General features: G+C 31.0%; 1 protein-coding gene across 1 annotated transcript in view; it reads left to right on the forward strand.

Annotated features, from left to right (window-relative positions):
- Positions 1-674: 674 nt before the first annotated feature.
- LOC132950187 (ubiquitin carboxyl-terminal hydrolase 48-like) overlaps positions 675-17354 on the forward strand; it is a 39562-nt gene continuing 22882 nt past the window's right edge. Inside the window, exons 1-13 of the mRNA XM_061021464.1 lie at positions 675-1431; positions 2279-2485; positions 2610-2820; positions 2894-3009; positions 3101-3343; positions 3413-3591; positions 3664-4226; positions 4291-4466; positions 4972-5642; positions 5715-5839; positions 5906-6081; positions 12381-12497; positions 16351-16463. Coding sequence (XP_060877447.1) covers positions 1295-1431; positions 2279-2485; positions 2610-2820; positions 2894-3009; positions 3101-3343; positions 3413-3591; positions 3664-4226; positions 4291-4466; positions 4972-5642; positions 5715-5839; positions 5906-6081; positions 12381-12497; positions 16351-16463 — 3034 coding nt within the window. The 5' untranslated portion in view covers positions 675-1294. The remainder of the gene's footprint in view (positions 1432-2278; positions 2486-2609; positions 2821-2893; positions 3010-3100; positions 3344-3412; positions 3592-3663; positions 4227-4290; positions 4467-4971; positions 5643-5714; positions 5840-5905; positions 6082-12380; positions 12498-16350; positions 16464-17354) is intronic.

A 17354-nucleotide genomic window follows, 5' to 3' on the forward strand; every position in this document is an offset into this window, starting at 1 on the left:
AAAACATTTTCCCCATTTGTCGGATATTTTTTCCGCAGTTATAATACTGTTTTCCAGCAAGAAAAACTACTTTCACCTCGGGCAAGGTTTTTTGACCATCAATGTTCATTCCATTTCCCGTGTGATAAACTCTCATGGCATATTATCTATTATTATTTGACCGAGCTAGTAGATATTGCCAGTAGTATTGTAGGCACTAGGCACTGAATGTATGTCATGATCACGGACTAAGATATAATATTATATGGTGGTCTTGATATTCTGTGATGCATGCAATAAAAAATATTATGTATTGACGTATGTTTTGTACGAGAAACGTTTTTATTTCATATCTTCTAGTTGGATACTTGGATACCATGACGCTCCATTAGTCATTACTCATTACTTATATTTTACATAATATCAATTTTATTATAATATGTCTATGATTATAATTATACGTCTTGGTACTTTGATCATTTGTCAAGACTTTATTATATTAGTATATTATTATTGTTAAGAGTTTATGACCAGCAAAAGAGGTTGGCAATGCTGAACGTACGCGTAATCTCTTTTCTATGCGTCCTGCACTCCTGTGCGCTCAAGTTGAGAACCCCTAGATAACAGCGTATGGAATAATGATATTATTGTAATAAATATACCGACCCACACACACACGCGCGTATATGCATATATATTATATACTTATATATATATACTAGAGTATATTTAAGTGATATTAATAAAAATGTCGGTTTGATTATTTCGCGAAAAACCAATATCGGATATCCATCGGCTGAATAGTATTTTTAGTGATAGTTGGTGGTTAATGCTTATTACTTATTGGTTGCTCTGGATCGAATACAATATTATGTCAACCCGCGGTGCGTTACCAAACGGCTGTTGGACAATAACAACAACTCTAAATCTTTAAATCTCTGAATCTTTAATTATTACCGTCGCTATATGAGTGTGAAACTGTCGGCAGTGGTTATTGGCTACGAACAGAACAATTAACGGTCGCCGACTTAACCCCATCCGGTCGGACTTGCGATCACAGTGTATAGGTTTTAAGATTAAAACGATTGTAAAGTCGGTCAGAGTTCTGGTGAGTCCGTTGTCGTTCTTCTCAATAACGACTACGACGACGACAGAGAAGCAGCGATTCGGAACGGTTCGCTCGCGACGCTTATCATATCGGCCGGGACTCGGGAGCGCAGTCATTGCCGAGTCACATACTCACATCTGACGTACCGGTTAGCATATCTGTTCCTGGTCCTCACGTCTTTGTGCTTCTTCGCCGTATGTGGAGGACATGTCCAAGAAGAAGGATCACGAGAGAAAGAGCCAGTGGGCATGGGCCGAAAACATTCACCCCAACAACATCGAATTCGACCACATACTAAAAGCATATCGCATAGGCCTACCCAACTGCAAACCTCTGTCATGTCGGTGAGTTAAACCCTTTTGGTCGTACATCGGACCTTTGTTCGATAGTTCCCATGTCAGTGTTAGTCATAACAATCGGTTTTAACTACCTAGGTATACCTATTCCTGACCCTACTTGAAATATTTGCGTCGTTTGTGTTTGTATCAACTAAAACATTATGGACGAATAATATTATAATTTTAAACAGTGTGACTTGCTTTGTTTTGTTTTAACTATGCAAGTCTATAAAAGTAACTACACGGCAGTCATTTGTTGTTATATTACTCTAAATAATAAAGCTGAGCATTTCTACACTGATAACAAATTTGATTTAAGGATTAAACCTTTCGCACTATTTGGGAAAAATCCTATAACATTTAATAATGACGTTAATTACATAACATTACCAATTTAATCATATGGGTACATAACCCATTATACTTGTAAGTGCTTATGCAGTTATGCACGACTTTCACACCTTGAATAGACAAATATATTATATTGTATTTAAATAATTTTAATTAAAATGTAGGTACCTATTCCTTAACTTAAAAAAATGGGATGTGCACTGTTGCCTTGACTGTTGCTGTTGGTTTAATTTTGAAGTAATCATTGCATTTAGTATAATATCTGTGTAAATTAGTTCAAGAATCTAGAGATAGATTTTGATTAAAGCGGAGATGAAGGCACTAATAGTTTTAGTGAATGTTTTTAAAACATTTTTAAAAGAGTTTTGTAAAATCAATAATACAGTTAACTAAATAAAACAGGCTTGCTCTGATTAACATTGAAAAAGTGTTGGTATAACCTAGTAAACATTGTTAATTAAAGTTAATTAATTTGTTTTAAATATACCTTTTTGGTTTATAGACGTAATTGCAAAAATAATCCTTACTGTCTATCTGGACTTGGAGAACAACGTTGGCTTCAAGACAAAGTGCGTACACCTGTTAATGACTATGAAGATCCAGAGCTTGAACGGCGGCAAAACAATACATTTGTTGGTTTAAAAAACTTGGGTGCAACATGTTACATCAATAGTCTCTTACAGTTATGGTTTCATAACATTAACTTCAGGTAAACATCCATTTTGTCATTTAAGTTAGTATTTTATGTTTGAATTTTATGAAATATGTTATATTAAAAAAAAATAACCTGATTATAATTATGATGGTAATTATGTTGATATTTTAATATACAGAAAAGCAATATTTAACTGGAAACCAGAAGAAGATTCAACTGAAAGTCAAAACAAGTCCCTTTATGCTGAAAATTCATATATACCAGAGACTAGTGTTGGTCATCTACAATTAGTATTTGCTTTAATGCAATTTGGTAAACAACGATCAGTAGATCCTGAAGACTTTATTACAACTTTAAGAATTAATACTGCTCTTCAACAGGATGCTCACGTAAGTTTTTTAGTCAATTTATATTGTGTGATTATAATTGATATTAATAAAACAAAATTGTATTGCATTTCAGGAGTTTTCAAATTTGTTCCTATCTGTCTTGGAAAATAAATTTAGTACACAATCTGATGCTTCTGTCAGAGATATGGTTAGAGATAACTTTCTTGGCGAATACAAATATGTAACTACGTACGTACTATTATTAAATAATGTCTACAATAATTAGTAAATACTTAATATATATATTTATAATTATAAATTTATTCATTTTTTTATATAGCTGTTTAAAATGTAAAACTAAATCCACACGTCCATCGACATTTTATGAACTTGATTTAAACATTAAAGGTCATAAAACATTGAATGAAAGTTTGCAAGAGTTTTTAAAAGAAGAGCACCTAACAGGAGATGATCAGTACTATTGTGATCATTGTAACTGCAAACAAGATGCTGTACGAAAAATATGTTTAACTACTTTACCTCCTGTGCTTAATATTCAATTAATGCGTTTTGTTTATGATAGGTATGTTTTCTTATCAATATTGTATTGTATCAAACATTATTATGACGTACAATTTATTATTTTTTTTAGACAAACAATGCAGAAAAAAAAATTAAACACATATATACAATTTTCACAAACATTAGATATGGCTCAGTATTTAAATTTACCCATCGAACTTGATGAATCGTCTAAAGAAAATCACATATACAATTTATGTGCAGTCCTTATACATAAAGGTTCAAGTGCATACTCTGGTCATTATGTTGGTTAGTGTTTAATATTAACATATTATATAGTTGTACAATTTTAGTTAATAATTCCCATTTTTTTTTTTGCAGCTCATATCAAAGACATAGCCGCTGAAGAATGGTATAAAATGAATGATGAAAATGTTGAAAAACTAAAGGGCAAGGGTTTAAATTTGTGCACTGAAGACGAGTTTAAATTAAATGGTTCAAAAGTTACTAAAGCTCCTAAGATTCAAAAAGGTATGTTACAAACAAACAATGCTTACATGTTGGTTTATATGCATCACACCATGATCACAAAACTAAAAACTGAATCATCTAACTGGGAGTTATCACCAAGACTGATTCACCTTGTAGAGGCTCGTAATAATAACTTTGAAAATACAATATTAAATATTAAGAGTAATCGAGAGTATGTAGAAGACAAAGATAAAGTTTTTGTTGAGCAAATGCTGAATTTAATAACTGAGATGAACTCTGTATCTGTAAAAGAAAAAAAAAAGGAAGCCATTTCATTACAGTGGCTTAACTATTGGTTTAAAATCACACCAAATCAGAATGTCAAGGAAATAAGCAACTGTGCAATTTTATGTAAACATAATTTACTTGACCCCGATAAGGTGCACGAAGCTAAATACATTGGAACGGAATTAGTACGTATGAATAAACATAATATATAATATGTATTACTTGATGTTATTTAATTTTTACTTACAGGCAGATAAATTGTATGGTATATATCAAGGAGGTCCAAGGCTGCAATTAAATTCATCAATATGTTGGAAATGTGTTAGAAATAAATGTGCCTTATTATACACCAAAACATTAACTACTGAACAAAATAAAACTATCAACACAGTTTTACATAGTTGGAATCCCACTCCTAGCATAGAGTGAGTATTTTTTTTTAATATAGGTATGACATGGACTTTTATTCTATTAAAATAGAAAATAAACGTGTATTCTTCTGAATGTAAAATTTGCCATGTTATGCACTTGTCAGACAGAGACACCACATGTGGATGTGCGTCCTTTTAAAACATTCAAAACCTACGATTGTGTTTTTTTTTTTATGATTATTTAATTTAATATACAAAATTAAATACAATAACTTGTACAAACAACATATTCATAATTTAAGTTTTAAATATATTTTTATTTTATTTCAAATCCAGAAACAAAATAACCACTCAGTTGTGTATTGTTATGGTCAGTGGCACAAATTCATTTAATCACGGGGGGGGGGGGGGGGGGGGCACTGATTTTGGCCTCTGGTTATATCAGTACAATTCATTGTTGTAAATAAAATAATTAATACACATTTGAACTGACTTATGTGTTAAGAAAATTGTATCTATATTTATCTTGGTTAATTTTGTTATTATTTTTATTTTGTAGTGATGAAAATCATGAAAAATGTTACTGGGTTGGGAAAGATTCATTAAAAAGTTGGCGACGAATGTACTTGGAATTGTTTGAATATTTTGTTAATAATCATGATATACCTCCAAATACTGCCCTGCCTCTTAATCCAGATCTATTGTCAGTAGTATGTGATCCATCAAGCAGTTTTGATGACGAGGATAAAAAATTCTTTAAGTCTAAAGATAGAAGCCGTTTTATTAAAATGGAAGGGATAACATTGGAATCTATTGATGGATGTCGGAAACTTGCTCATATGTTTGTTAACAATTCAATATCGATTTTCAAAATTCTAAAGCTCAATGACTTCAAACCATTTCATTATTCCTTATTGGAATTAGAGTCAGTTTTAGAAGAAATGACAAACATATTGTCTTCAGTTATTGCTAAAAAAGTTAATGATGAATTAGCTAGTGAAGAGAAAAAATATGATAAAAGTAAAATAGATAATTCAAAGAATATGATAACTGAATGTTTAATTCCAAATGAGAGCGAATCAAAAACAGACGACGAGCATAAAGAAGATGATGTTGAGGACAATAGTCATGAAGAAAAAGACAAGCATGATGATTCTGATTCTTTTGATAACAAAAATGATACTGAGTACATGTCATGGGGATTCAATGAGGATATTACGTGTTCACATGGTAGGTTCATAATTCAATTTTTTGTGCAATGTTTTTACTAATAAGTAATGACTATTTTATTTTTGATAACAGGGAACTTGACTATTGAAACCAACACAAGAAGATTGGTTCCGGAAGTAGTGAAAGGTATTCTTCATTCCTACTTTCCTAAAGCACCAATATTTTCTAATGATATTGAACCTTGTAATATATGTCGAGTAAGTAGAAGGATTTTTAAACATAGAATCATATACACAGTAATTTACAATTGATTCAAATTATAGAATATGCATAGTCAAGATGAGATTACTAAAAATCTACATAAGCAATCTGCTATTACAGAAAAAGAATTGCTGAATGATTTGCTATGGAATAAAAAAAGACCTGTTCCTTCACAGGAAAATTCTCCATACCCTTGTGTTTCTAAGAATTTTTTAGAATCTTGGAGAAAATTTGTGAGGTAATAAAAAATTATATCATTATCTAGTTTTAATTTATTAGCTTGTAACAATTGTGCATAATACATAATATTAAGATTGGAAACTTCTAACATAGTTGATATATTTATTGGTTTAAGTTAAAATTTATTTCCGTAATACTGTGTTCAATATCATTTATTTTTCTAGCATTCTAGCTATAATGCTGTATATATAAAATGGTTGTATGCATTTATTATTTTTAAAACTTAAATATCTTTAATTTTATTTGTAATTTGTATATTGGACTTTGACCAGGGTAATTTTGAATTAAAATTCTGCTAAGTAATGAATGAATTGATTTTTGATGTATTTGGTTTTTTAGTTATGAATGTGATTATGGTTTTGGTAGAATTAGTGCTTCCAGAGTATTAATTAAAATTTAATGGATTATAAACTGTAATTTGATTTTATTTAAAAATTTTATTTTTCAATTTATTAGTGTGAAAACTAATAGAGATTTTCAAATTTGTATTTTTCTAAATGTTAAAACCTAGTTGTAGTGTACAAATATACCGATTTCCAATTATTGTTTCTTTTGTATCAATTGAAAATAATCCCTTTTCTTATAATATATTTTATCAACTATCTATAAACAAATGTAACAATAAATTAAAGATAAACAAGGCAATTATATTAATAGTAAATGTACAATATTAAGAACTATTTAAATTTTTAAAAAATGAAAGAAATATTATTTACATTTTACATTGCCTTTAACTTGTCAGAATAACAATGATAAAAACATTGTCAACTTTTGATTTTTTATGGTAACATGTATTTTTGATTTTATATTTTAAATACTTTTAGTTTTTAAGTTTTGGATTAGTGTATCTAAGTGCAACACACTAAACCTAATGTTAAATATTGTTTTTTTATTGTTTAGTAAATGTTTTGACCATGTAAAACGTATAAACAAATAGAAACCTATAAAATCTATAAACTAACTTAACGTAACTTTATAAATATATTATTATTAAGTTCTTATAATATAAAACATTTATTTCTAGTATAAAATTAATCTTTTTTATCAACCATAATTTAGATGAGTTACAATTTATGAATAAATCTAATTATGTGTTGTACAAAATAGTGGTACATAAACATTTTGAATTTTCAGCAATATTTAATATATTTCTAGAGTTAATTCTGATTTTATGCATAAAACGTATTTAAAGCTTGAATAGGCAGGAATTTTAATTTTACATTTATATTTTATACGCTAGTAACATTAATTAAAAAATATTGTTTTTGAGTTAAGACGCGTTAGTTTTTAAATTTAAAAACGAACCTTGAAATCTGAGAGTTGGTACCTGATAGTTGATAATTAACTCATATAATAACGTCTAACTAAATTGATGCTTCCCGTTGGTAATAAAACTTTACTATTCTAGACTAACTACACTTTTGTATTTTTTTTATTGCGGACAATAACCATTAATTAGACTAGTCGTCACGTAATGACAGACCTATTCGAGTGATCGATCCCGCGTGAAGTGGTAATAATGAACGCACGCTGAAGTTACACATGATTCTTCATTATCTACTGCACAACCACCAGTGTAATTCTTTACACATCTCGTCGAACATCGCGTGAATGACAGCCTGTAGTGTCAGTGACGAATAGCTACACCACCGTACTAATTGTGTGAAATATATCGATCTTAATCAATTTTCTTCGCCGATAATGTATTGTATACATACAGTCTTTTATGGAAAATATGAGATTCCGTTTGTTGTGTTTTTCTCTTTTAAAAATAAATTTACTTATATCTGCGCTATAACGAAAGGGAGAGGACCTAGTAAAACTCATCATAGCTAAAGCAGCCGGTAAATCTAGAGGCGGATGGTGGAGCCAATAAATCAGAATTCAATTTTGAAGGGTAAAAATAAGGATGATTTGTGGCCCGAGCAGAGTCAACAACCAATACAAAACCACAGACTGTTGCAATATAATACTATATATATATATATACGTACTAGAACCCATGTCTGTATATACGTACAAAAGTAATATAAAGCGCATTAAATCTCCATGTGTCAAAATATCGTTCCCGAAATCGGTGATATCTGCCCATTCGGCAAATTGTGAACGTGGACGACAGAAGAAAATATAAAAACTTGAAATAAACAAAAGATATTTTTTAACCAAATGCTACATCGAGTTTCGATTAAATAGCATTATTATAATATTATATGATATTATAATATACTCCTAAGAATCGTACATATTTTTTTTCCCGGTACTTATTCGCACACTGATATTTGATAAAAAAAAAGTTATTTCAAATCTAGGTACCTTCCAGCTGTATACGGCATAGTATTTTATTTGTTGAATATCGTCGTCTATACGTATTTAGCCACTTGAACCTGATCCGTCGTTAAATTTATGCATATATTATTTATACTGACTGTTACTCCATAATTTTCCGGTTACTGGTGCGTTCACGAAACATCGCATTTGAATGAAATATTAAAATAAAAATATTATGTTCTTATTTCTAATTAGTTTTACTAAAAGGATTATCTGCCTTTTTTCGCTTGTAATTCCGTTGACCAGGACGCGTAAAAATTTGATATTCGCATGGCACTTGTTTCGACCTGACATGCTCTCTTCCCCATGTCCCTGTTCTTCTAACCCATTAAATCCTTTAAATTCGAAGGATTTATTTATACGAGGGTCCATTGCCACCCCTGGAACCTGTGACGTCTGCCCCTGGATTCTACCTGTCAAAATGACATTCGCTATATTCTTCTAGCATAACAAGTCTAATACTACAAATGCACGTCGTTTCAAAATAATAACATGACTTTTTAGTAATATTATCACATATATTGTGTATTGTAATAACATTCTCCCTCTGTTATACGTACTATATCTACACAACTCCCATTGTTGGGTTGTATATACTTATATGTATGTTGACCAAGAGTGCAGTCTGTGTTACAAAAAAAAAAAAAAAAGAAAAATACTGCGTACTTTATTAGTCAATATAACTCAATATGTTAATATGTTTTTCATAATATTATATTGTAGGTTTAAATGCCCTTTTTTAGGTATCGTAAAAGGATTTAAAATTCAATAGCTTATTATTTGTTCAACTCTGTATAATATAGTGTGCAGTGATTTACATTAATTCACATTATTTATTATAATATGTTGCGTAATTGTGTAATACGATTCATTATTTAAAATTCTAGTTCATACTTTGTAAAAAAAACTCGTGACAAGTTGGAAGGCTTCTAGTGTGTCACAAAACTATTTATTTGTTTATTTTATTTTATTTTTTTTAAGTTTTACTGGTTTATAAACTCTCAAACAATCAAGCCACGGTACAGTGGGTCGGTGCGGAAAATCTGATTTAACAAGCATGAATAACTTTTAACCTTTCGAACTTCTAACCAGCTTTTCTTTACACTTGGTTCGCGTTGAATAAGTAAAATTCTTTCGTAGCGGTCTCTGCTGCTCTCTTCTGAGAGTATACCACCGCCTCCAATACACATTGTATTGTGATCGGAGAACTATTACAGCGGACTTTCTGGCGGCGTAATATAATAGTTATCGAGACGACGATGTCGCGTCGCCTTTAGCGCCCCCTTACCCCTCGGCCTCATCCACATGTGTACGCATATATATATATATATATATATATAGCTTTCATCACCTCAAGCCGGTATAATTAATCAAAAATGTTGTTGGAGGACAATGTGATGCCGGAAAGGAGAGGGGACGCCTTTGGTGTATTGTTATACAGGCATCGTTATGTGTAATTAATAATTCACACTTAATTAGTCAGAAGATATTCGGGTTGTGGTCAGAGGACCATTGAGAGGAGGGACACGTTGAACAATACTTGACGAAATTACGAGCTGCCTTCTCTCTGATGCTTGACGACTTTTCATTTTAAGAGCGGCACCGAGAATAGGGCCTTTCCCAAATTATTAGACGGTGTATAATAATTATTCAAAATCCGGCGTGGTGCGTGGCTAAGTTTTTGCGTGTTCGTTCGGACGTTAAGGATCGTTTATAAATTACTTTATCACCGCGCACACACAAAAGGAGGCTGTCCACTGGCCTGCAAGTGAGCGTGTGTGTGTGCGTGTTGTGGCGGTGGTATGATTAAACCGTTTCCGAACGTTGAGCGTGAAAGTAGGCGGCTATATCTTTTATCGGGTCGTGATTACAATATAACAACAACGGACGATGAGAGAACGAAAAAAAAGGCTTCGCGTCGTTATTTGTCGTGGGTGTATAATATATACGTATATATAATATAATAATTTGTCCGATGAAAAACACGTTATAATACTGTAATATTTAACCGCGAAATATCAGATTTCATTTTAACCGCTGTTTATATCGGAAAACGTGCAGTTTATCGGATTATATTATCGGATTTACTAGCCCGATTTTGTGTAGAGTGATCCTGTAATAATAATAAAACGAAATAAGCAAACCAACGACGGAGGAAAATAAGTAAATTAATATTGTTTTATGTACATATTTGTATGAATATATTGTTCTGTATATTATTATAATACTTGAGTGTAAAAACAAATCTGTGCACATATACAAAGGTAGTAGTGAAACGGCGTGGCGGGGAGGTTGCAAAGTACTGGCAATTGTCATGCGTCCGTGTCCCCGCAAACGACCGGAAATCTTTATTGGAAAACAGAAGCGGGTAAAGCTGCACGTGCATTTGTTTGATGGGTTTTTGCCGACACTGCGTTCGTTGGTGGTTTAAGCGACGGGGTTTATATACCGCTTCGGACTTGTGTCGACCACAGCGTACCGCTCTCATCTTCGGAGGGTGCGCGGCGGTGTACCCGTATAGTCTACACTACACTAAACCTACGCTCTACACTACACTATACTTCACTATATATAATATAACTATAATATATTTTATATATATATATATATATATATATATAAGTGTGTGTGTTTGTGTGTATACTATATTACGGCCGTGTATGCTATTACACCGCCTGCACTCTTTCTGTATCCCTGCGGAGTGCGGTGCAGTATATAATGTTGACTGATGGCTGGCCGTCTCCGACATGTGTTGCTCTGCCGCAGTCGTCAGCCTCCGCCTCTGCCGCTGTGTTCGAAGCTCTAAAAGACGTCGTCGTCGCCGTTGTCGATGGGTCACATCGAAACTATGCGTAGGTATATATACAGGGCGCTCGCATGATAGGGTGGAAAATGGTACCGAAGGGGACTCGTGGCGATCGTCCAGATGAATTGCCGGCTATCAAGACTCGCCGCTGGTCGTATAGCTTGTGTGCTTGTATGCGTGTGTGTGCTAATGACGTCACACGCCGTCGCCACTCTGACCCTACCAACAAAACGTATCATTTCTCAAAACCACCGAGGCCATTGCCTCCCTATATATCTACCTATACTTCCTTGTTCCTTGAGAATGCCCACCCCGAGTGTAGGTATCTCATCTGCTTTGTGTGAGAGAACATTTTTCCAATACTTTTTACTATTTTGGGCTTTATCCATAACATGTAACCTAACCTAACCAGCATTTACATTTTGATTTATTGATAATAAGCATGTTTTAATACTTTTAAAAATTCTCAAAAAATGTACAATAGTTTATTTAGTTTATTGAAATATGAAATCGCAAAGGCAAAAGCACTGCGTAGTACCTTGTATACATAATTCAATATTTCAATATAATATATATTATACCGAGTTGATGCTGAATAGTTATGTTATACGCATGGACTAGAAATAGACGGAACATTAGGTATGATAACGCGTGCAATGATATAGCTTGTTACGAGGATCGGACACTATTAAAGCTTTATATTGGCTGTCCTCGGAACAGTGTCATTCTCTCGCTCTTATGATAAAACTTATATGCTATATCTCCGTTCGGCACGCCTCCCAGTCCTCGGTAGAAATATTCCGTCTATTTCTATAAGTCTATAGTTATACGTAATATAGGTATACACGATATCTTGGATTTTTAGATTAGGTAGGTTATTTAAAAATATTTTTTTTAGATTTATCTTTGAGTTTGATAACAAATTGATTTTTGGATATCCGGTATTGAACTATCCATAACACTATACATCTAAATATTATAGAGGTACACAGTATCATTTTGTCGAATTGTTATACCTACATAGAACATTAGCACATTATCTTGTTTATGTTTTCTTAATATGTATTTTTAATAAACTTTTAAATTGTTATTTTTGTTCTTCAATTTTATTTTGGGCTTTGTTGTATTACATTTTTAATAATACACCTAAATATCTGTTATAGAAATTCATCAAAAGAACCAAGACCGCATTCGATTGTGAACGAAGCACTTCTTTGCAAAGAACACACTGGACTGTTATTTGAACCACCTTCGAATTTGTATTCGACTGAACAGAATCCGTAAGTAATAAATTAGTTCGTATAATTTATATTGTGATATTATAAATATTGATTGTATGCTGTTTTTAAAACGTCAATTTATTACAAGTTCTAGGTAGGTACTTGATAGTAATATTTAACTATATAAATAGGTAACATAATTATTTACATATATATTATATAAGTTCGAAATCATGAGATTTAAACACTATTATTCTATTTTTGGAAGTTGATACAAATTACTATTATACTTGTATAGCTCTAGTGCTGTAAATTAGCTTTATATTTTAATTTTTTCGAAATTTCCTCAAGGAAACTAAAAAAAAAAAAATGCCCACCCTTAGTATGGATGTAACATAATATCCTTGGAACTTTCTGAGGTTTTTCGAAAAATATAAAATACCTCATTTCTTTAAGAATATTAAATTATATTATACCATATTCAATATAATAATATGGTGTGCCTAAGTTATTTACTAAACATTTTCTATCAAAACGAGAATAAAGTTTAAAAGTGAATCGAGTTTTCAAGAATGATGTATATGTACATTTATCTCCAACATTTAGGGTGGTTTTACTTTTTAGTAGCTAATTCTAGTTGGTACTTTGGTAGTCAAATTTGAAAATTTGTAGTAAAATAAATAAATTAAGCACAGCATACAGTAGGAAGGTTCCTCATAAGTTCCTAAATACATAAAATACATAAAATACATATGTTCAACATATTTTTGAAGTTTTTTCAGTGTTTGAAGTTCATAATTTACGGCATTTGAATATCAAACTAAAACATTGATTTACATAACATATTATTTAAAATATGAACTTAAAGTATTGCATTTCACTATTAGTGTCATCTTATACAATTTAGGAAATATTTTGACCAATTTTAAGCTATATTTAACTATTATTTATAAAAACATTTAAAATGTTCAACTTTTTTTTCAATATTATGTATTGTTCATATTTTTTTCCTCGGTCAAAAAACTTAAAATTGTTATAAAAGCAAGGCTCCTCATTAGTTGTTCTAATAGTAATTACATAGGTAGGTAGTTTAAATTGTTATTTATCAATGTGTTCGAAGTTCATATTCAGATTCTGTCTAAATCACATTTGAAAATTATTTTTTAATTAAAACCATAAGTGATATTTTTAGTAAAAAATAGTTGAATTGACTGATAAATAAAAAATTACTAATACATAATTATATAAATATATATTAGCGACACACTGTCTCCATTTAGAATCACTTTTCATACATTAATCAATTAAAAAATTTAACACATCTTTACAGTGACCTACTTCTACTCAATGACGATTGCCGAGGTACACTCGAAACCATGTTTGAAATTTAGGGGAAGGGATGAGGCAAAAAGGTGCACATATTTAGGCCTACTTTTTTGGCCTGTCAAAAGTAAAATGAAAGCGACCATATATGTTGTGAATCTGATATTGAGATATATTTATTGATATACTTATATGATATATAATTTACTATGCATTTTTTTGTTTTTTTGTAAATATACATTTTTGTTTTGAACTGAAAATACAATTAATCAACTACCCAGAGAATAAGACGTATAAAGAAATAAATAATAATAAAAAGATTATTTTTACATGGCACAATGTCGTTGCTTGTACATATTACAACCACGGGGCATAAACTAAAATTCTAATCATCATAAAAGTCGTGTTAATAAGAATTCATAAAAATTGATAATTTTCAATTAAAATGTCAGAATCAAAAAGAAAGGCATACCTATTTTTAACAATCATTGTTGTTTATATTTTAAATCTTATCACTTGCTTATTACACGTACATATAGTATATAGATACATATATACTGTTATAACCTATATGTAAAGGGCTGGTAATAATTTAAAAATTGTTTTCAAACATTTTCACCAAAACAAATTAAAAATTGGAATGATGCGCCCCCTTGAAACCTACTATACAGCAGAGCGAGTTTTTCAGTTTCTTTTTCGATATTTACTATACATAAGTAACTGTGTTTTTCACTGAGATAATACCTTATATTTATATACCTACAAGACAGGAACATCGCTCTTTCGAGTGGAAAACTGCGAAACTTTTGGTGTATAAGTCCGGAACGAGCGTGTGGTATAGTTTCCCCTTCCGTTTTAGAAACTCTTCCACTATCGTCGTCACGATGACTGAACGACATTCTAACCAACAGAGCGGTGTTGTGATGTCAACTGCCTTCACCACCACACCCCACCCCACTCAAAAATCACCCCAGTTGTTCCACAGGTTTTTGTCGTCTCCGATGCGATCAACTGTAGTTTTTAATTAATTAATTCCGTTCATCGTATATACGCGACGGGTCAAGTTCTTCGGCGGGCAGGACCCGCCGCCACTATAGTAGTCGTTTTCGTAGTAGTAATATATTATTATTATTATTTTAAGAGCGTCGGGCGGGAAAATTATATATTATAATATTTTCAGTCTGTTCAAAATGGTTTTTAATAGCTGGGCGGGTTGTCGTGCGTGTGCGTTTATATTCCTCGAAAGAAGGGGGTACGGGGCGCAAAATAATCTTATTGGCCTCTGCTGCTGCTGTTTCTAGCGGATGCGCCGTGGTCCGGAGGAGAGGAATTTAACGTGACGGTGATTATGCAAATGTACACCGAGTGTCTGCCGTGGCGACTATGCAAATCGGTCGTGCCCATAGGAGATATTATGTTTTTGTCAGCTGCCGTCAGTATTTAACAAATTATCCAATTAATTAAGTATTATCGTCGCCACTGCGGCCGCACCCTTCCTGTTACGGGGGTGGGGCTAGTATATCCTCGACGCCGTGGTTGCCGTGTTTTGGTGGTTACACTGTCGTGGACGATGTGTGCCGTGATGATGTCGGCCATAATATATAATACAATATATTGCATTCGGATTATTCATAAACCTATTTTCGATATACTGCCCATCAGATTAGCGTATAGACATGAACTTATACAATATATATATAGGTACCACTCACTACACATAACACTAAAAAAAAACTTACCTGTTGGAAAAATTTGTTATTTTAACCTTTAATGTATATTGTATGTGGAAAAACGCTTAAAATACGTAAGACATGGGCTGTTAACTAGTCGGCTCTATGACGTCACGGGGCTATTCATCAACTCTCATTATTTCGTTGAATAATCATTTTTTTAACTTAAAATTTTTACCAAAACGTTTTTCATTATTTCAACAACAATAATACTCCAATAAACTTAAAATTAAAAAAAAACAATTTAGTGTTGTGATGTCATGTAAGATTTATGTATTAATTTGAAAACCATTTTCTTTTTTTTTATTGCCAGAAAACTATATAATATTCAATTTTTTTTTTAATTACTTACAATATATTATATTCTTTTGACAAAATAAGTTAAACATTATCTAACAATGAATGACTAATGAGTTAAATGTAAAACACAGCAATAAAATAACTTATTAAAAAAATATTATTTTTATTTTTATACTTAACTCATATCATTTGTTTTTGATTAAATTAATTTTTTTTGTTATCAATTACTGTTTTTATATTATTTTTACATTTCTTTTTTGTAGTAATAATACTAAGCCATATAGTTATTTAATATGTTAATGAAAGTGAAAAAAACTTATTTTTCCCTTGTCATAAATAAATATAATTACCATGTATCTATTTAATTTATAGTACCTATATCACTATTTTCACCTGATATAGGTAGATAAGTTGGTTCTAATTTGAATTTAAAAGTGCACTTTGAAATCATATGAATTCATTCATATAATCTAGATTATTACGTTCAATTTAATAATATACATGTACAACATAACTTTGCTATTTAAATCTAATAAAATATAATAACATATGTGTTTCAGAATAGCGCTATTAACTAAAGAAGAATGGAAGATTCTTTCACGATGTTATGCAGCTGATTATGGAGTGTACTTGTATTTTGGTGAACTTGGAATGTTTACAACATCAAATCCAGGTAATTTATTGCATTTCTGATACAATTTTGTCATAAATGTTAAAATGATAATTTAGTAAAATTTAACCATTTAATTATTCAGCTTATATTTTTTTCCATCTATAAATGTAGTTTAAGTGAACGCCACACCCGCATATGTTGTCTCCGTTTACGAACGTATGACAAAGAAAATTTGTGTTCAGCAGTTCCAATTGTATGCAATAAACTTTAATAATAGAAAGAATTTTGACGTAGGTATTATAACATAAACGTATACATATTATCTGTGATTTCACGTGCTTTTATTTAACAATATTTAAATTTTTAAGCGCGTTATAAGAATTTTTAAACTGTAATAATATTTTGCTTAAAAATTAAAATATCGTAAAAACACGTGGAAGCACATATAATGTTTTTTAGGTACCTTTCAATTTAGGCCAATTAACTTTATTATTAAAACATACACAATTGGAACTGCTAAACTCGTATATTCTCTATTGTACCACTGAATTTTAAAATTTATAATTAGTATTTAATACTAATATTTATAATCAATGGTTGTACGTTCGTAAGACGGAGACAACACATGCAGGTGTGGCATCCTGTTAATACATAATTTATACATTAAAATCAACCAATATTAATTTAGTAAAATAAAAATATTAACAGACGATTGTATGTTATATAGATCCTCGTGGTTAAATTATCGGAAACCAACTGAGTTATAATAATTAAAATAATAAGTTATATAAAACAAATTGTAATTAGCTCTATTTCAAAATAATGTCTTACACATTTATATTATATTATTATTTTTGAAATACCACTGATCGTTAAAATCTCTTTTTAATATCTTAAATTTATAACACTCGTGTTGGTTTGTTTATTTTAATGAAGTGACGTTGTAAAACC

This window comes from Metopolophium dirhodum, chromosome 8 (genome assembly GCF_019925205.1).
Source record: "Metopolophium dirhodum isolate CAU chromosome 8, ASM1992520v1, whole genome shotgun sequence".
In the NCBI taxonomy this organism is placed as follows: Eukaryota; Metazoa; Arthropoda; class Insecta; order Hemiptera; family Aphididae; genus Metopolophium; species Metopolophium dirhodum.